Below are 21134 nucleotides of genomic sequence, written 5' to 3'. Positions count from 1 at the left end.
CTCTATTCCTGTAAAAGTGGTGCTTGAAAGGGTTTTTGTTTTTGTTTTTTTTGTTTTTTTTTTCGATATAAACCTACTTGGATTAGATAAAACCACCTAAAGGTGAACTGGAACACAATTCTGATCAAGCATACACTTCGGAAGATCATACCCACCCAGCTGATGGTTAGCCAATTTTGCTAGGGTGTCTGCATCCCCATTAAAAGTCCTACTTCTCCAAACAAAAATACATGAATTCAAACCCAAAATGTTATATGAGATAGAAGTCTTCAGCGTCTCTAGGAACCAAGGGCAGTCATCCCTTGAAGCGCTTTGATCACTTCCCGATTGTCACCTTCCAAAATGTAATTACTATGTCCCAGCTGTTTAGCCAACAGAGCTGCCACTTCAGCTGCAACCATCTCTGCTTCCCCTGGCTCCCTAGTCTTGAATCTCCATTTGCAGCTCAACTATATCCCCCCGGCTCTTGGCGATTGCTCCACTCCCTCGCCCATCCTGTGTTCCTGCAGAAAGATGCATCAAATCTCATCACAATACAGTCATTTGATATAATAGGAAACATATTATTCAAATCATATTTAGAGAGAGAAAGTTCTCGAGGGTTTAGAGGAGCTTCTCTGAAAGCCTCGAAGCACTTGTCTGCCAATCCTTTGCTCAGTCTAATGATGCGGTCCCTATTTGCCTTCCTGTTATCAAATTTGGCTTCATTTCTAGCTTTCCAAATATGCTGGATCAGGTACATGATGTGTGTCCCAGCCAAGGCTATCTCACTGTTTTTACTATGGCACCAGGACAAGAACATATCAATTCTTTCCCTCAAGTTTTGATGTTGCTGGAAGTACGTGATTGATTCTCAATCCCACTTGTGAGCTAAACCATACTGCTCTAGTCCAGTCACAGTTGAAAAATAAATGCTCAGCTGTCTCAAGCTCTTTGTAACAAAAAGGGCATGTGAAGTCCCCTTTCATATTATTTTCAGCCAGCTTGTCTCCTAGAGGGAGCACATTCATATACACTTTCCAGACAAACATCTGGATATAGGCAGGCAAAGGGGTTTTCCATATTTGTTTAAGAGCTATGTAGTTCATACCAGAACTTTGCCCCACCTCAGAGTTTTTATTTCTCCTCAGAAAATCATAGACAGATTTAACAGTGAGTTTCCCAAACCTTTCCATAGCCCATATCATTTTATCAGTTGTTGCCCCCTCAAGTCTGACAACAATCTCTTGAATCAGCTGGCATATGAAAGGGTGGAAGTGCTGATTAAGTTTGGCCGAGTCCCAGCCACTATTATCTGACAAAAAGAGGTCAGACACATGCAAATTGGACAGGGAATCATCCATTACTCTCAATTCTTCTAGAGTCACAGGCTTATCAAGACACTTTAGCCATGGATCCTTCAGAATGGAAATGGTAGATCCCTGTCCTATTCTCCATATCAGCCCCCCACTTATGGAATTAAAGGTTTGATGTATACCCTTCCAGAAGTAGGAGGCTTGGTTGGGAGGTTTCTCCACATCTCCTATCCATTTATTTCCATAAATACTGAACATAGTTCTAGTCCACAGAGAGTGAATGTCTGTGGCTGCTTTCCAGGGTAGTTTGGCTAACATAGCCACATTCATATCTCTTGTTTTCCTGAGCCCCAGGCCCCCTTCAAGTTTGCTCTTACAATTCTGATCCCACCCGGCCTATGGTGTGAACACTTTTTGATAGTTCTGTTCCATTCCACCAGAAATCCCTACAAGCTTTGTTTATCTTGTTACATGTTGAGACATGCAACAAGTAAGTAGACATAACATATAGGGGGGTGGCTTGGATAACAGCTTGGATGAGTGTAGTTCTCCCAGCTTGAGACAACACTCTGACTTTCCAACCTTTAACTTTCCTATGTATTCTATCCACAAGAAAGTCAAAGTCCTCAGCTTTTTCCCTAGATAGCATAATGGGGACACCAAGGTATTTCTCTTTTGGGTCAAAGTTTCTCATTTTCCAGAAGCGTTTAAGCTTAATCTTCTGTCTATAATTGACATTTCTGCTAAATAAAACACTGGATTTTTCAAAGTTAATCTTCTGCCCATAGGCATGACAGTAATCCTCAAGGATTTTTTTGAGGTGCCCACTTTCAGCAAGATTAGCCTTAATGAATAAGATTAAGTCATCATCATAGAGCAAGTGTGTTAGGGCCGGAGAATTTCTCCTTATCCGAACACCATGAAGCTCATTGTTGACCTCAGCTCTAGCAATCATCTTAGAGAGGGCCTCCGAGATCAAGATGAAGATATATGGGGATAAGGGGTCCCCTTGTCTCAGCCCTCTCTCAGGAATCACCTTCTCCAAAGGAGAGCCATTAAGCATAACTTGGAAGGAAACAGTGGATAAGCACTGGTGAATCATGCTTCTCCACTTGTTAGTAAACCCAAGTTGTTCAAAGATGTTATCCACAAAGGTCCATTCCACCCTATCGCAGGCCTTAGCCATGTCTAGTTTAAGGGCACACCATCCCTCTCCCTTTTTTTTTTTTCATGTTTTTCATATTGTGGAACACCTCATAGGCAAGATCTACATTGTCTCCAATGCTCCTTACTTTGATGAATGCCCTTGGAAAGGTTTTTGTTTTCAAAACATTGCCTTTGATTTGGTCTAAAATTATCACCATTTAAGCCGGTATTGATATTTTGAACTATGCTTTGGACTTCAGACATTCTCATCTGAAGCTGACGTGGCATTGAATCAGGAAAGAGATAATATTTGTCCTATCTCATATATATGTGGCGCCAAACAATCTATCACTACTAATTAGCAGTTTGATTTCTCCAGCAAATAAAAATATGATTCTACACAACACGCATAATCTCATTCTCTCTCCTAATAACACTCACTCTTTTATATCTCCAAAAATAATTCACACGTCATTTCCCTCCCTATGCTCCAAGAACACTAATAAAACTCCTACTTGTGCTTGTGCTTCTGCTTCGGATGAGAAAAGGACAAAGAAAATATCAGAACAGTCATCATGGGAAGCGAAAGATGCGGAAGGGAATGATTATTTATATAGGCTGGGTAAAGAAGCTGATAATATGAACATCTCAGTTGGTGCCAAGCCTGGTGTTATTGATCATCTTTTCGTCGGAAATTTTCTTGGAAGAGACGGTATATATTTTTACTTCTAATATTAAAATGAAATATATTAATTAATGATGGATTCAATTATTGTTTTTTGGCAGCGGATATTGTGTTTGATTATAGACAAAAGGTTACTAGGTCGTTTGAGTATCTTCAAGGAGATTATTACATTGCGCCCGCTTTCATGGTGAGTTTTCTTTACTTTTTGGTTAGAAATGTAGTAAGTGATCAATGTATTTGCATTGTTTCAAAAGAAATGTGAATTTTTTAAGAAGAAACTAAATTGGGATTCAATCTACATCTATCATTTCTCCTCAAGGTTTAGGTTTTTTCGGAATAATGCGAAGAGAGATTGATAACTTTCACATTGTTATGGAGATGTTAACTATACAAAGATTTGAAACTCAAATCTCTTCCTGCATCTGTTATATTGTTTCTCTTTTGGTATCGATATTATAAGATCGGAAAAGAAAGCTAGTGTGACTACACTTTAGATCACCATCTCTATTGAAGTAAAAAATGATCAAAAAGATGTAAAAAATGATCGTCCAAACTTTAGAGGATACAAATAGATGTTTTTTGTGTTAATCAAGTGAGCAGAGCAAACGATCTGGGCAGAAGGGGGGTTATGGGGACAAAAACTAAGTTGGCTGGTTTCTGTCTGTCTGTCTGTCCTCACCTATCCCTCTCCCTCTCAACCAAACCCTAACTCTCTCTCTCTCCCCACCCACAAACCCATCTCTCCCTCTCTCTTCTCCACCCTCCGCTCACGCCCCCACTGCTTAGCAGTTATCTAGTAATTTACCTCATGCCATCTTCTAGGTGCTTTATCATTCTGTTTTTCTTATACTTAGAAATGTTACATATCTAAATAATTAGTTATGTACTTGCATATACTTGTTTCCTTTGCTATTTGTACTACTTTCTGGTCTTGACACTCCTGTTTTGTACTTTTCTACAGGATAAAGTTGGTAAGTTCCATGAACTTTGCAAACACAAAGTACCATTCTTAGAATATGCCAGGCAGCATATTTAGAGGGAAGTTGGTTTAGTAGTAATCATACTATCATAGTACAACCTCTTCTTTTGTATATTTTCTCAGGGATGAAATGCACACACACAACTCACTGAAATTTCATTACTATCTAAATGAAACATTCCTTTTACGTCTTTTAATATGAGGTTGTTACTTGTGCAGTATGCCACATTGTGAAAAACTACATTACTCATCTTCTCAATGTCAAAGTTCCTCTTATCCTGGGTAAGCATTTGGAAATTGGAATCATCTCTGTTTTTTCCTTACTTACAAATTACTTGCTAATAAAGATTCCTTAATAATAAGAGAGGCGAGGAGAGAAGAAGAGGAAAATGAAGAGAGAAGAAGAGAAAGTTACTCCACCTACTCCAATTTTTTAAGGAAAATGAGCACCATCGTTTTAGAAAACCGTTATTTCCTTGAAATTCGTACCCTTTAAATTGATTATCAATCTGGTGTACTCTCTTTACAATCCACCCATAAATTTGTTCACATTCTACCCATAATTTCACTTTTGGATTCTCTCTTTACAAAATTGCACTTGATTTTCTAGGAAACTTAGTTGGTTTTATCAAACACAGTCAGCCAGTTTTTCTTTGGAATTTTTTGCTTTATACTTATGTGCAACGAAACCATTAAAGTACTTCTCTTCTTTGCTGGCCCTGGATTTTTATTTTTGCCTCTTGTGAAGATCCTTCTGGGTCAACCATAAATTAATTTTAAGCACTGTTTGTTCTTTCAGGTATTTGGGGAGGAAAAGGGCAAGGAAAATCATTTCAGACAGAACTCATTTTTCAGGCAATGGGAGTTGAACCAGTGATTATGTCGGCTGGGGAACTTGAATCAGACCGAGCAGGTAAAATTACTTAATAGCTTTTTGCATGTATCTTTGATCCATACATATATTGGCTCATGGAAGTTATTAGATATCTTTCAACCTTTTGTGACTCACTTTGTGAAATTTTTAATTGGTATATTGCTTTTCAAATAGATGGAATTACTATAGTTTTCGAGTTTGATATGTAAGCGAATGATTTCATTAAGATGTAAGACTAGAAACAAGTACATGGTAATAAGGATCTTAAGATTGTTCTTAAAGAATATTTGGAAGAAGTATGTGAAGTTTGGATCTCATACCATCATGGTCATGCACACATCTCTATGTCTATTATTGAAGTCTTGAAAGGAGTGCTACCCAAATCCTAAGGTATAAGGTCACAAGAAAGATGGTATATTGTAGAGAAAAAAGATGTTTTCTCATTCTGGTGTGAAGGGCACGACCTACGCTCCATTTACACCTAGACAAGGTGCGACCCACGCTCATGCATTTGGTGACTTACAGGCTCTTCAACACGACCTGCGCTCCACTGTATTTCAGCATGAATTTGCCTTTTTTCGGAAGTTTTATAAAATAGGATAAATATAGGTTTTTTCTGTAGAAACCTAACTTTTCCAAAACAAAGAAAGAGAGAGATTATAAGTGAGCAATTCTTTGTGAGTTGAGTGTTTATTATTTGTGAGTGAATTGAGAGACTTGTAATCTGTTACTCCGGACATCTAGTAAAGTTTGGAACTCACAGTATGGACGTAGGCAAATTGCCGAACCACGATATATCTCGTCTTGTGGTTTGTTCTTCTTTTATATTAATTGTTTTACTTTAGATACTTGTTATTTGATATTGAGAAGTGTTGGGATTACTTTGGAGGGTGTTGAAGTCTTGTCTAGTAAGAAGGATCGATTCTTGTGTAGGATTGATCTATTGTAGTGGGTAACGTTGTTTCCGCAGTGTTATATTCTCAACAATTAGTATCGGAGCATAGGTTTACGACCTAGGAATTTGTGTAGACAAGGTGTTCGATTAAATTCCTGAGTTAAAGTTTTTTTTTTGGGTTATTATGTGTAACTTGAATAAATGGCTCCCAAGATGTCAAATGCTAAGTTTGAAGTAGAGAAGTTTAATGGGAAGAATAATTTTGAAATTTGGAGAATCCAAGTAAGGGACAACCTCATCCAACAAGGTTTACATAAGGCTTTAAAGGGGATCAAATCTAAGGCGGCGAGTATGAGTAATGATGATTGGGAAGAGTTCGATCTACAGGCTTATTCATCAATCCGGTTGTGTCTTGCTAATGAGGTTATGTATAGTGTGATGGGAGAAGATACTGCTGTCGGTATTTGGCTTAAGCTAGAGTCTATGTATATGACCAAGAGCATGACTAATAAGATGTACCTTAAGAAACGTCTTTATCGGTACATGATGGTGGATGGTTTAACGATGTAAGAGCACGTTAGTGAGTTCCATCAACGCCTAGCAGATTATTTGAATGTTGGCATGAAGATGGATGATGAGGATCAAGCGGCATGTTTAATATTCTCTTTGCTAGAAAGCTATGAGCATCTAATGACTAACTTTATGAGCAGAGAAGATGTAGATCTCTACGCCTAGCGGATTATTTGAATGTTGGCATGAAAATGGATGATGAGGATCAAGCGACATGTTTAATATTCTCTTTGCCAGAAAGTTATGAGCATCTAATGACTAACTTTATGAATAGAGAAGATGTAGATCACGACGAAGTTCAAACTACGCTTCTTTCTTATGAGTTGATGAAGAAGACACGAGTTGAGAATAGCATTGATGCAGGACAGGGACTAGTGGCAAGAGGAAATTCGTATGAACAGAATTCTACAAGCAATGAGAATTCTAGGTCCAAGTCAAAGAAGTCTTTAAAACATGTACAATGTTACAATTGCAATGAAAAGGGACATTACGCAAGCAATTGTCTTCACCCGAAGAAAGAGAACAAGAAAGATGGTCAGAAGAAAGGTAAGGCAAAAATTGAGGCAAGTTATGCTTCAGTGCTCTGGGGGGATTTAGTCGCGATCTCGTGGTGTCCACACAAGACTATATGACCGAAAGGTGGATTCTTGATTTTGGATGTTCCTATCATATGTGCCCGAATAGAAAGTGGTTTACTTCTTATGAGAGCATTGATGGTGGTTCTGTTTTGATGGGTAATGACGTTGCTTTGTAAGACGGTAGGAATTTGAACTATACGGGTCAAGATGTATGATGGTGTAGTGATGACTTTAACCGATATGAGACATGTTCCTGAGCTAAAGAAAAGTCTTATTTCTCTTGGTACCTTGGATTTCAAAGGCCACAAGTTTGTGGGCGAAGGTGGAGTCCTAAATATTATTAATGGCTCTTTAGTTGTTATGAAGGGTAAAAAACATGGAACCTTGTATACTCGATAGGTAGTACGGATAATAAGCGATGTAGCGATGGGTGCATGTAGTAATGATTCCGAGTGCACTAAGATATGGTATATCGTTTAGGGCATATCGTGAAAAGGGTTTGTCCGAGTTGTCTGTGAAGCGTTCTTGAAAAAATTTGAAGAAGCTAAGTATGGGGTTACGTGGGCATTGCGCTCTATGGGAAGCGGTCATAGTCAAGTTCAAGTCAAGCAAGCACATGACAACAGGCATCCTTAACTATGTGCATACGGATGTTTGGGGACCTCCGTGGTGGCTTCAAAGGGAGGTAACCGCTATTTTGTCTCATTTATTGATGATCATACTCGCTATGTGTGGGTGTATATGATGAAATCGAAAGATGAAGTGTTTGAGACATTTAAGAAGTGGAAGGCAAGGGTTGAGAATCGCACAGATAGGAAGGTAAAGACATTACGGGCCCGACAATGGTAATCGAAAGTATACTTATGGACATTTCCAAGAGTTTTGTGCCTGACAACAGAATTGCCGCATTAATCGGTCGGGCACGCCACGATAGAATGGAATGACAGAGAGGATGAATAGAACCTTGTTTGAAAGAAGCGAGATGTTTGTTGTCCTAATGCCGGTCCCAGGCAAAGAGTTTTGGGCGATGCAAATGTCCATGGCGTGTTAATCGCATAATAGGTCACCGATTACAGCTATAGATTGCAAGACACCTTATGAGGTGTGGTCGTAACCCATTGATTATAGTATTTTGCGAAAGTATTTGGATCGACATGACTTACTACCATATGAGGGGAAAACAAGCTAGATCCTGTGAGCTAAAAAGTTATATTTTTTAGGCTTCGCAAATGGGGTAAAGGGATACGATTGTGGTGTCTAGAAGACCACAAGTTCCCCGGTCGCCAGAGATATTACCTTTAATGAGACTTAGGTGTTATCTTTGATGGTTCTGGTAGGCGGGTAGAATGGTGAGTCTATAGAAGTTCAAGCTACTAAGTTTGAGTTGTCCGATCGCGTGAGATGACCGGTTAGATCATGATGAGGTACCAAATCATAGAACCACACATGAACACAAGAAGAAGAGCAAAGAGCATCCGCAACATATAATGGTGACCACAGGCAAAGAGACAAGTTAAAGAAGTGCACAAAGTATGGGCACGGAAGTCGGTGAAACACTATGGTCGTGGATTTAGTGGGACATGCATCGAATATCGAAAAATAATGAGCCGAGATAGCTTCAGGGAAACTGTTAGAGATGCTCATTACAGAAATTGGTTGGTAGCTATGCAAGCAGAGATGAAATTTCTTGATAAAAATCACACATGGGACCTAGTTTTATTGCCAAAGGGCAAAAGGACTGTCGGCAGTAAATGAGTGTTTAGAAAGAAAGAGGTCCTTCCTGAGTCCGATAGTACTGGGTACAAGGCAAGAGTGGTAGCAAAGGGTTTTTCACAGAAGGAAGGAGTCGACTACAATAAGGTATTTTCCCCGGTGGTCAAGCATACGTCCATTCGTGTATTATTGAGTTTAGTTACTCACTTCGACTTGGAGTTAGAGTAACTTGATATGAAAACTGCTTTCTTGCATAGGGACTTGGAGGAAGAGATCTATATGAGACAACCTGAAGGGTTTGTCGTTGCTAAGAAAGAAGATCATGTATGTAAATTGAATCGGTCACTGTACGGGTTAAAGCAATCGCCTGCAATGGTACAAGCGCTTTGACACGCTCATGATCAAAACATGAGTACACCCGAAGTAAATATGATTGTTGTGTTTACTTTCGTAGGCTTCGTGGTAATGACTTCATCTATCTCTTGCTTTATGTGGATGACATGCTTATTGCTTCCAAAAGCATGGTGGAGATAGACAAATTGAAATCTCAACTTAGCTCTGAGTTTGAGATGAAAGACTTAGGTGGAGCCAAGAAGATACTAGGCATGGAGATTGACAGAGATAGGCAGAAGCGATGGATAGTTGTATCTCAGAAGAAATACCTTCAGAAAGTACTTTCGCGTTTTGGTATGGAGAATGCAAAGTTGGTTTCTACGTCTTTGGCTGGGCATTTTAGGCTTTCAGCTAAGTTCTCTCCTAGTTCGATGGAGGAACAAAAGCATATGACACATTTTCCTTATGCTAATCACGATTGAAGGGCGCTTTGTATGTTATGGTGTGCACGCCCGGACATTTCCGCAAAGCGCTTAGTGTTGTAAGCAGGTATATGGCTAATCCTGGGAAGCAGCATTGCTGCATTGGGAGGCAGTGAAATGGGTATTAAAGTACTTGAAGGGTACTTTGGATGTAGGATTAGTTTATAGTAGAGGCACTTGTTATGTCTGTGGATATGTGGATTCAGATTATGCAGGTGATCTAGATAGACAACGATCGACTACTGGTTATGTGTTTATGATGCATGGTGCACCGGTTAGTTGGAGGTCTATGCTACAGCTACTCTTTGCTCTATCTACTACTTGAGGCGAGTATATATGGCGATGGCGAGGCATTATGGCTTCGAGGTATTACGATGATATGGGTATTGAGCAGGAACAGTGTTGCTTTGCATTGTGATAGTCAGAGTGCTATTCATTTGGCGAAAAACCAGGTTCATCATGCTCGGACCAAGCATATTGATGTCCGTTATCACTTTATACGGGATGTCGTTGAGGATGGTGATATAGCACTTGAGAAAGTGGACACCCATGACAATCCTGCTGATATGCTGACTAAGGTTGTCACCGGAGTTAAGTCCAACACTGTTTGGACTTGCTCCAAATCCTACATGCTTGATAGAGCCCTTTGTGGGCATGGCCCTTAGGGGCGGATGGATCATGAAGTTTGGATGGATGCGTTCTTGCTGGATGTGTTCGGCTTGGTTTTATGTGTTAAAACCTTACCGAGGTGGAGAATTGTAGAGAAAAAAGATGTTTTCTCATTCTGGTGTGACGGGCGCGACCCGCGCTCCATTTACACCTGGACAAGGCGCGACCTGCGCTCATGCATTTGGTGACTTATAGGCTCTTCAAATACCGTGCTCAACTTTTTGCACCGTCGAGGAGGGTGACCAGCTTCTACCGTATTTCAAAGACGAATTTGCCTTTTTTCGGAAGTTTTCTGAAATAGGATAAATATATGTTTTTTCTGTAGAAACCTAACTTTTCCAAAACAAAGAAAGAGAGAGATTATAAGTGAGCAATTCTTTGTGAGTTGAGTGTTCATTATTTGTGAGTGAATTGAGAGACTTGTAATCTGTTACTCCGGACATCTAGTAAAACTTGGAACTCACAGTGTGGACGTAGGCAAATTGCCGAACTACGATATATCTCGTCTTGTGGTTTGTTCTTCTTTTATATTAATTGTTTTACTTTAGATACTTGTTATTTGATATTGAGAAGTGTTGGGATTACTTTGGAGGGTGTTGAAGTCTTGTCTAGTAAGAAGGATCGATCCTTGTGTAGGATTGATCTATTGTAGTGGGTAACGTTGTTTCCGCAGTGTTATATTCTCAACATATATCTTTGGTGGACATCATCTTGATTGTACAGCTAGTTCTAAAAAAAAAACAGTATTTTACTGTAGTTATTGTCTACCGAGACGTTGTTTGCAATTTGGTATCCTAGTTCATTATTATCTAAGTTGTAGTTACTGAAAGAAAAAGTTTATACAAGGAACCATATCTTCTTTATTAAATTTGTGGCAAAACCAATTGCTGATGAGTGGAGAAGCCCCATAACCTTAGTAAGTATACAAAACATCTCAACACGCCCCTTCTCATTTACGTGTGGCGTTATTTGAGCCTAACACATGGACACCATACTTGGGTGACTTGGAGTAAACGGATCATTTGGGCCGAATGCAAATGCTTCTCTAATACCATATTAAGTTTGAGGAGCATCCAACTCAAAGCCAATTGGAGCTAAGTGGAGAGGCCCCATAATTTGTATACTATTGTGCGAAGAATTTAACATGACATGTGGGACTAGACTAAACATCTCAACATTATTGGTGAAATTTTTGGTAGTTTGGAATTACTACATCGTAACTTAGGATCTACAGCTTTTACTTGATCTTCCGGGAGGATAATAACAATAATAATAATAATTAAAAAAAAAACAGTATCTCATGGAGTCTCTTACTTGTCGTGAGTCCATAGCATCCTTTTAAGTTGTAATTATACCAATTATGCTTTCTCCGTGACTGAAGTAGTTGTTTTTTCACATAGCTAGTCATACTGGCGCCATTGGCATAAAAATTGCTTCTTACGGGGATGTGTGCATCTGAATTTTCAGGAGAACCTGGGAAGCTCATCAGGGAACGGTATAGAACAGCTTCTCAAGTGGTCCAGAACCAAGTGAGAAGTCTTTACTACTTTCATTCCACATATATGTATGTTTTTGGTAGTGATGGCTCATGTTTTGGTGTGTGTGTGTTTTGCTTCTTCTTTTATTTTTATTTTTTTTGTAGTAAGTACTTTCATTTCATTTTGTTTTTCCCTGTTAATCTTTTTTCTGCCAAACAACCCTGGCCTTCCATGTTAACATTATTTGAAAGCTAAATTACTCCCAATATGTTAGTGAATAGTTTTAGTGGATCTTTTGTGCTTAGTCCTTAGGTGAAGCTTGAAGATTTTGTCTTGATGTCCTTACAATTGGTACTTCTATGAGAGGTTATATCAGTTAAGCCTGAAACATTTAACAGAGGCATAACTTATATCTAGGTGATTGCGTGTTTAACAAGGAACAGACATACACCTAACAACTTCCTTGGGCGTAAGCACACCCAATCTTACCATCCTTCTTGCTATAACGCTACTGCTAGATTAGACTCTGAAACCCGGGATTTTGAGACCTACCTCGCTCTTTACTACCATGCTAACTACACATTTACTGAAACAGATTGAGCTCAAATAGGGAGGCACAGATAATGTATACCAAAAGGACTTCCAGTCAAAGATGGGCAGGCAAGCTTCCTGAAACACTTTGGATGTAGACGTTATACTGTAATTTGATGCCCCTCCTCGATTATTGATCACTACTAAATGATTAATATGTAAAGTTGCATATGCTTTGATCAAGTGACTACAAATTGTTTTAGCAAGTTTCCCTTCATTTGGGTAATATTGTTGCTCAATGCTTGTGTTTTCATCTATCCGACGACAGTTGATGTGATTTATGCTGCACATGCTGTGGATTATCTACATATTAGATTCTGGACTATGTAACATCCACAGTTCATATTCTGAGAAACAATTTGTGTCTGATACACTGACACATGGACACACAAGCGCATGCTGATGCAGTAAGCTAATCAATCTAAAAAGAGAATAAAAACCGGAAAAAGATGAAAAAAATAAGTGAGAAACAAGTCCCTCCCCTTCAAACTAGGTTTCATATTTTTCATAGGAAAGTGAAATATATCTAGTGGAATTTGGAAGAGTAAAAACGAAATGTGAAGGATAGAAACATCATTCTCTCCATCCAACTAATGGTTCCACTGAGCTTAACAATATTTTTGGTTAATGTAAAGATAGTCAATAATTAGCTGGCCTTGAGATCAAAAGTGTTCCATGCTAAATTGGAAGAATAGGAGTGGGTCGACTAGTTTGAACTTTGAAACCCATCCGTGACCCCGTTTTGAAGTGCTTCCTTTGTGCCGTGTCAATGTTTCATAGAAGGACATCATTGTGAACTTCTTCTTTAGGAAAATTTATATGGTATTGGTGTCATAAAAAGAAAGTAAGCTTGATGAATAATATTTGAAAGCCATCTAATATATAGTCCTTAAATCAGACATTCCAATCCTCTGATGCAAAGTCCAAAATGAGAGAATTCTTGTTGTACCCTATATTAAAGAAGAAAAGTGCCATATTGTTACTTTCTGATGGTAGTTGATAAACATTAGAAGTGGGATGTGATTTTAGACAAATAGATGCAAGCTGATTTTGTTGGCATATTCTTCTGGTCATGGATATTATTGATTGTGTGTTTAATTGCTGTTAAGTAGTTCACTATTGAATTCCTAATCAACCATATTGGCATCTTGGTCTTATTTGTTGTTAAAAAAAATCGCATTTATCAGAGAAATAGAAGAAGAGGAGAGATGGAATTTCACTGTACATGATACAATGCAAGGCTGGTATACGCCAAGAATTAATGAAACATCCCAAATTGTAAACTAGAGTTTCAAATCCTGGGTCCGTCGTCTTTTCTTTGAGACAGCACCAATACCTGCGTTGTTGTTTTATTTGAATGTGTCTGATCCTATGAATGCTGCTTCTCTTCAAATATCTTTCTTGCTATCCTTTTAAAGGCCCACTAGAGTACGCAATTGCCACTTACTAGCATTTTCTTATAAAAATTAAGCATTTATCCTTGAAGGATGCTGGCCTTCCCAGTTTAACCCCATGATTTGATGTTGCCTTTCCAGTCTAAAGATGCTGGATTTGCGTACTAATTCATCCTTAAATCTGATCCAAATAACTCTTGTGGGTGAGCAATACACGAGCAGATGTTCTGTACTATGGTGCTGAATCATGATTGCCTCTCAATTAATCTTTGTGAAGCTCTTGATGTTCATCTTTCTCTGTGATCTGAAACATATCTTAAAATTGTGGTTGCTGTTGGAAGGCATTTATATAGTGACGTTTGGTGTTATTTGATGAATACAGGGAAAGATGAGTTGCTTGATGATCAATGATATTGATGCTGGGCTAGGCAGATTTGGTGAGTTTTGCCTCATACATCCGCTCAAAAAGCATGTTAGAAATTTAGAGTTAGTTCCTACTCCCTTTACTGTATTCTGCAAGCTTCACGTGAATTTTCTACCCAATGGATGGTTTTCATGCAGAAAATTGTTTTGTGATGTCATAGTAGATGAAAAAGAGAATTGAAGAATTCTTGAAAGATCTTTGATTAACTACGCTAGATTATCGTACTTATATTGAAATGCCATGTTTTAATTAAGATACATAGACAATAGGTGAATTCAATGAATCTTAGCTCACAATTGATTTGTGCACCACGATTTTTTGTTCACATGTTTACCGTTTGTGTTTATGTAGGAAACACTCAAATGACAGTCAACAACCAAATAGTTGTTGGGACGCTGATGAACTTGTCAGATAATCCTACCCGAGTTAGCGTTGGGCAAGACTGGAGAGATTCAGATATTTCACATAGAATACCTATTATCGTGACAGGGAATGATTTGTCAACAATTTATGCTCCACTAATCCGTGATGGAAGGATGGACAAGTTCTATTGGTGCGTAAATTGCTAAATGCTACTTAATTTTTTGTATTGCGAAAATGTTGGCTCTAACTGTTGTAGAACATTAGTACGTTGCTGTGATGTTGAGGGCGTGCGCCCCTTAGTTGCGTCTAAGCCCATGGTTCGAGTCCATTAGTTAGTTGTGACATGTGTCGTGTTACTATTGGTTTATGCTTTCTAGGTTTAGTTTAAATAAAGGCTTGTAATATAGGGTTCCTCAGTGTTGAAGTTTATGTGATTGAGAGATTTAATAAAATAGTGATTTTAGGTCTTCTTTAAATTGTGTTTCAATTAAAGTGTAGATTATATTAAACTGAAGCTTCCGTCAGTAAGAACTACGTTATTTGGTATCAGAGCAGATTAATTCCAGAGGTTACTGTTCACCGAAAATACTGTTGACTAAACACTGTTCATCGGATACTATTTACCACACCACTGTTCACCCGGTTACTGTTCACGACGAATTATTTCTTGAAAAAAAGTCAATTTTTGTTATCATGGTGAAATAACAAAGCAACTCGAGGTCGTCCTCCATCCATGGATACTCGCATGTTTCGTTTAGAGGAAAACATAAAGAACATGACACAGATGTTCCAGAACTTTACTGCAACAATGGCCACAGTACAAAGAGAGATGCAGCCACCACCGCCACAGAATAATGGTTCAGTGGCTAGTACTGCTGATGCGTCATCGCAGAGTGATGGTGCAGTCCCTCTTCGAAACCCTTTTGTGCTTATTGATCCAGAAAATAATGACGAGGAAAGAGTTGTTGGAGTAAATAACAACAATGAAGTTCATCCCCAGGATGAAGTAGGTGCTCGTATACCACCTATTGTTGGTGATGGTCAAGGTGATGAAGGTATTGGAAAACTCCCTGTGCGTATTCCACCCATAGTGCCACCACCAATCCAACAGCTACCTGTCGTGCGCCCCCAAGGGCCACAAGATCCGATTGTTTAGCCAAGGTTAAACTCTAATGGCCAAAACCGAGGGATACCCATGCCAGAGGCACCTCGAGGTGTGCATATTCCTCAACAAGGGTGTGAAAACCCGCGTGGTAATCAAGTTCGAGGTAGAGGTCGAGGTTACCAACGTCCTATACAACGCTGGGTTGACGGTGATAGGAATTTTTGGGAACAACCCATTCCTCACAATGCAAGGCAAGAGAATAGGGGCTGGTCTCCATCTCCTCCTTCTTCTCCTTCTACTGATCGAAGTGGTCGTAGGCCAGATCGTGACCCTAATCGTCAGGCAGGTGATTTTGAAAGGTATGACCATTTTAATTATTTGATGAAGATTATGGTATTCAGAATATTGATAATGGGGTTGTTGATGTTAATCGTTTCCTCCGCATATTGGAAAGGAGTCAGGCGGGTAATATTAAAATTGATGTGCCTACTTCTGCCTACTTTTGATGGTAAACTCAATCCTGATGAGTTTATTGATTGGCTTAATCAAATTGAAAAGGCCTTTGATTATAAAAACCTAGAAGATGGTAAGAAGGTTAAATTAGCTGCTACTAAATTGAAGGGTTATGCTTTGGTGTGATGGGATGAGTTAAATCTGAGGAGGGTTAATCAAGGTTACAGGCGTGCTTGTACTTGGGCTAGTATGCGCCGAGAGTTACATGCGTATTTTGTTCCTAAACAGTACCAGCAAGATTTGTTCATTCGTCTACAGAATTTGAAACAACAGTTGTCTTCGGTTCAAGAATATACTGAGCAGTTTCAGTTGTTGTGTACTCGTGCTGGGTTGGTTGAAACTGATGAACAGAGGGTGGGTCGTTATTTGAATGGCCTGCGCAAGTCAATTCGTGAAGCACTTATCATGTTTGAGATTGAGGACATGGCTACCGCGTTTAAGTATGCATTGCGTGTTGAAAGAGTGCTTTCACCTGGTACGACTTCTGCACCTTATACTGGTTCTGCAAGTGTAGTTACAGCTGCTACTCCTGTGTCGGCTGCTGGGACATAGTGCTGCTAGAAAGTGCTTTGATTGTGGTGTTATGAGGCACATTGCTGCCGAGTGTCCTCGGAAGAAGAAGCGCCCTGTTTTATTAGCTGAAGGTGAAGATGAGATCGAAGATGTTACTGCCAAGCCACCTGATCTTCTCCTAGATTTCCTGCATGAAGCTTTGTCCGTGTTTCCAGCTTCAGACGCTCCACTGCTTTAGCTTGTGGACAAGCTTCTTCAACATGGGGAGAGTGATGTAGAACATTCGTATGCTGCTGTGATGTTGAGGGCGTGCGCCCCTTAGTTGACTCCAAGCCCATGGTTCGAGTCCATTAGTTAGTTGTGACACGTGTCGTGTTACTATTGGTTTATGCTTTCTAGGTTTAGTTTAAATAAGGGCTTGTAATTTAGGGTTCTTCAGTGTTGAAGTTTATGTGATTGAGAGATTCAATAAAAGAGTGATTTTAGGTCTTCTTTAAATTGTGTTTCAATTAAAGTGTAGATTCTATTAAACTAAAGCTTCAGCCAGTAAGAACTACATTACTAACAGTCTAACTTTAAAGACCTTATCAGCTTATCAGATTCAATAGTTGAAAATCATGAGTTCATTCTTGGGAGAAGGCAGACTGCTCCACCAGTCCTTCCAAAGGAGAATCTTATGCAACTTGAATATAAAAATTGTTGACAAAAATGTTGTACCCAGATTCTGATACCTTATCAAAACTTCATTATGCTGCATCTTTATCTGTAGCATCTGCATCTTTGTCTGTTGCATTTAGAACACTAAACTAACTACGAGGATTTTATAGGTTTTATCATCTGATGCATGGGGTTTTGAAGTAAAGGGCGAAATATCAATAGTATTTTATTGTTAATTTGAATTTTAGATACTTATTTTTCATGACTAGTAGGCTACTAGCCTATTTAGGACCTTATGTATTCCTGTTTACTTTTCTGCAATACAGTTCATGTACTGAGACATCATGGTGGCTTAGTGTATGGATAAGAAATCAATATAGTCCGCATGTGCAGAGTGAAAAAACTTTTGAACAGTTGTACATGATACTGTTTTTTAAAGTTCTTATACCTTGACACTTACTATGTGCCAACATTGCCTATTAAGTAGATGTTCCCACTTCTAGAAGGGATATTTAATATGCAGTTTCCTGGTTGCCATTTCAGTTATTTGCATTTGTTTTGAATTTCTGATTTGACCCGTACTTATGTGATATGCCCTCCTCAGTGTTATAATGGCAATGAAGCTTATTCCATTTTCTGAAACTTGTCTGTAATCAGGCAGCCGACACATGAAGATATCACAAATATTGTCTGCAAAATGTATGAAAAAGATGGTATATCAAGGGAGGCCGTTGTGAACGTTGTGGATTCATTTCCTAATCAAGGTACTTCATTGTTGCATTCCTGTAGAGATTAGAGCTCATAATTTTAGAGGCAGGCCTGGTTCTTTTAAACTAGTCAATGAACGTCTGCATTAAGTTATCAACTTCTATCTCTGGATTGGGCAGCTTTGGATTTTTATGGAGCTCTTAGGTCGCGAACATATGATCGATCGGTCTCCAAGGTAGTCACTTAACTATGATCCTAAGCTTTTTTTTTCAGTGGGAGTACTGAGAATGCTTGTAGATATTGCAAAACTCGGTATCTCTATTGCCTCTTGGGCTTAACCATTTTAGCAGTATATCTGTGTCCCTGGCCTACAAAATATTACCATGCCCCTTAGGCATTGTCAATTTGACACGAAAAAGTTGAAGAAGGACCTGTTATTTGTTGTTTTTGGAAACAGGCCAATATTTTCATAAGCAACTTGTTGCTCCTAGTTCTTGACTATTCAATTGCTAAAAGCTACTGAAATTGAATTAGACAGACCAGGGAATCGCAGCCCAGAGTTTTTCATGGGAAGTAGTTTTAACATGATATTCATCATGTTCCGGTATGATTTTCACCTGTACCGCTTGAGCTGTGATGCAGGTCTTTACCATGCTGTCTTACTGTAATTCAGTGCCATTAAGTGGTGACTGTTTAACACATAAATCTGTTAATTTCTAGTGGGTAGATGACATTGGTGGCATAAAGAATCTCGGAACGACACTTCTCAAGAGAAGAAAGGATGATCAGCTAACTACTTTTGTTCCGCCTAAGGTACTAAGCTTTACTCACATTCGTATATAAGCAATAAGTGCCAACATTTCTTCCAATGCTTATTTCGATGTTTTATTCAATACTTACTCCTGGTTATAGTGTGTCAAGGTTTAGTGATTGCAATTATTATGTTTAAGGGCGTCTTTGATTTCACAAAGGAATTTTTACTAGGCAACTCCACTTTTTGATATAGAATCTTCAAATGCATATATAGGGATGGTACGGAGAGGTTTACCACCCTCAAGAGTTTCCATGACAATATCACGGGGTGAATCTACATAGAGAGCATAGGGAAGAAATGTTTATGGGAGAATTCTTTGAGTATGTTCTTAAAGGTGGCAAATCTTCTCCTGTATGCTTTCTACGTCATGAAGATTTGCCACTAATATTGGGATTTAGCGGTGAAATTTCCTTTTTGCAATCAAACACCCAAAATATTGAAGGGAACGATTAAATATTGAATACCACAACGTTTCTTCATTTTTTTCATTGTCACGCTTCTCTAACTTTCTTCCTATTTTAGGTAGCTTCCGTGGCCTTTTTTTTCTTATGTTCGATTGAATGTACTTTACTGATGGGAATAAAAAGGGTATGAAGGGACCAAATTTCGTAGTTTTTCCTCTATTAAAATCTTCATGATATTGAAATACGGCACACTTTCCCAAGCCTCGCATGCCCAGCATAGGGTGCTAAACTGGAAAAGGACTTCAATTGAATGTTTAGTGAAAACAGCAGCATCCTAAGATGCTGAACTAAAATGTATACGTAAAGGTCTTCCTTCTCTTGGCCATGCCCCTAGTTAACAATTGAACATCTTATTATAGTTTTTACATTTTGTTTTTTATTTTTATTCTTTATTGTCCCAAGTAAACATAAATTATAGTTCTATCATGAGTATTTAGTTTAATTAAAGAAAATGGGTCCTGATTGTTTGAATATGATGCCTTGGGGTAGCTAGTCTATGGAATGCACATTACTGTCTTTCCAGCCAAACTGGCCGAGGACTCTGTTATGTTTAACTGAAATTTTGGTCTGCAACTCTCTTTTTTCAGAATAGTAAGACTGAAATTTCTTTTGTTGGCTATGGTGAAACAGCAAACTGTGGAAGCCCTACTCGAATCAGGTTACTCTCTCCTCAAAGAACAACAGCTGATAATGGAAAACAAACTCTCCAAAGAATACATGAAAAACATGGATGACTAGAATTGGAGGATTCAAATACTGTAGCATGCCCAACTTTCCTAGAGTGTTCTATGTCGTACTTGGATGCTTCATTTGGTTACCAATGCCACTGGGCTGTGATGGATATAGTGAAGCTTATATAAATTTGGCCAAAGTTGTGTAGTATTTGTTATCATGGATATGTTGCAGCCTCTCGATCTGTCTAATAATTAGCTTGAACAACATCTTGACGTGATTGGTGAACAAGGGAGCATGGTTATTGTAACTACAGAGTGCTGGGCTTTTCAAGTAGGAGGTTATGGGCTTGTATGTGGTGGCTGTTTTCTTTTAGCCCGCAGTAGGCAGAAGTTTCTAAATACGTGACCATTGTTTTCAAGTACTGTGCCTTACAGCTGTCCTAAGCTAAACACAATCGCCGCTTTAGGAAACAACCACTTGAACCAAAACCTATATAACAAACACTCTGTTTTCTTCTCAGTTTTCTTGTTCACTACTACTTCTTCTTCTTCTTCAGTTCTTGCTGTTCAATTCTAGAGAGAGAGATAATGGGTAAGAGGAAAATAGAGATTGAGAAGATAGATAGTAAAAACAAGCTGCAAGTGACATTCTCAAAGAGACGCAAGGGACTTTTCAGCAAAGCACAGCAACTATGCTCTCTTTGCAATGCCGACATTGGTATTGTGGTCTTCTCACCTTCTGGCAAAAAACTCTATTCCTTCTCTAATTCTTCTTCACTTGACGCAATAATCGATAGATACCACAATGTTAATGTTGTTGAAAAACTTGACGTGCAAGGATGGTGGCAAAATATTGATACGTCGAAAATTAATTCGTTGGATGAGTTGCGTAGGGTTGAGATGAGGTTAAAAAATCTAAAACATGATGTTTTGACTCGGTTGGAAAAACTTGATGGGGCGTCGACTTCGTCAACCATGGTTCTTGATCAGCAAAGTAATTTTGTTGCTAATGAGTCCGAGAGAGAAGATTTCGTATGGCCATCTTTGGAAGAATTTGAGTATATTCTCAACATTGCTGCTGATGATTGCAACACTTTGTTGTGTAATTTTGATAAGGAAGAAGGTACATCAGGTTCAAACACATCCTCTATGCTAACAGAGGAAGACTTGGCAGAGTTTGTTGGCGCCGACGACGTTTTCTTTGATGTGGATGATCT

The 21134-nt window shown here is 38.8% G+C and overlaps 1 protein-coding gene across 1 annotated transcript; it reads left to right on the top strand.

The window, feature by feature from the left end:
- Positions 1-2579: 2579 nt before the first annotated feature.
- Positions 2580-20437, top strand: LOC147508985 (P-loop containing nucleoside triphosphate hydrolases superfamily protein). The gene is made up of 12 exons (XM_086601307.1): positions 2580-3153; positions 3228-3313; positions 4088-4097; positions 4325-4387; positions 4905-5018; positions 11687-11748; positions 14065-14119; positions 14458-14659; positions 17915-18021; positions 18145-18200; positions 18686-18778; positions 19874-20437. Exons 1-12 carry the CDS (start codon positions 2832-2834, stop codon positions 19979-19981), a joined length of 1278 nt encoding a protein of 425 aa, XP_086457433.1. The 5' UTR covers positions 2580-2831; the 3' UTR covers positions 19982-20437.
- The last annotated feature ends 697 nt before the right edge of the window (positions 20438-21134 follow it).

Source organism: Coptis chinensis, chromosome 3, assembly GCF_015680905.1.
Source record: "Coptis chinensis isolate HL-2020 chromosome 3, ASM1568090v1, whole genome shotgun sequence".
Lineage (NCBI taxonomy): Eukaryota > Viridiplantae > Streptophyta > Magnoliopsida > Ranunculales > Ranunculaceae > Coptis > Coptis chinensis.
This window is presented reverse-complemented; position numbering and strand designations above follow the sequence as displayed.

Bases quoted from the DNA above. Each gene is read 5' to 3' on its own strand.
- LOC147508985 (XM_086601307.1), top strand. From the start codon at position 2,832: ATGATTCTACACAACACGCATAATCTCATTCTCTCTCCTAATAACACT. The intron at 14,120-14,457 runs GTGAGTTTTGCC...GTGTTTATGTAG, and splicing joins TGCTGGGCTAGGCAGATTTG to GAAACACTCAAATGACAGTC. The intron at 18,779-19,873 runs GTACTAAGCTTT...ATGGTGAAACAG, and splicing joins CTACTTTTGTTCCGCCTAAG to CAAACTGTGGAAGCCCTACT.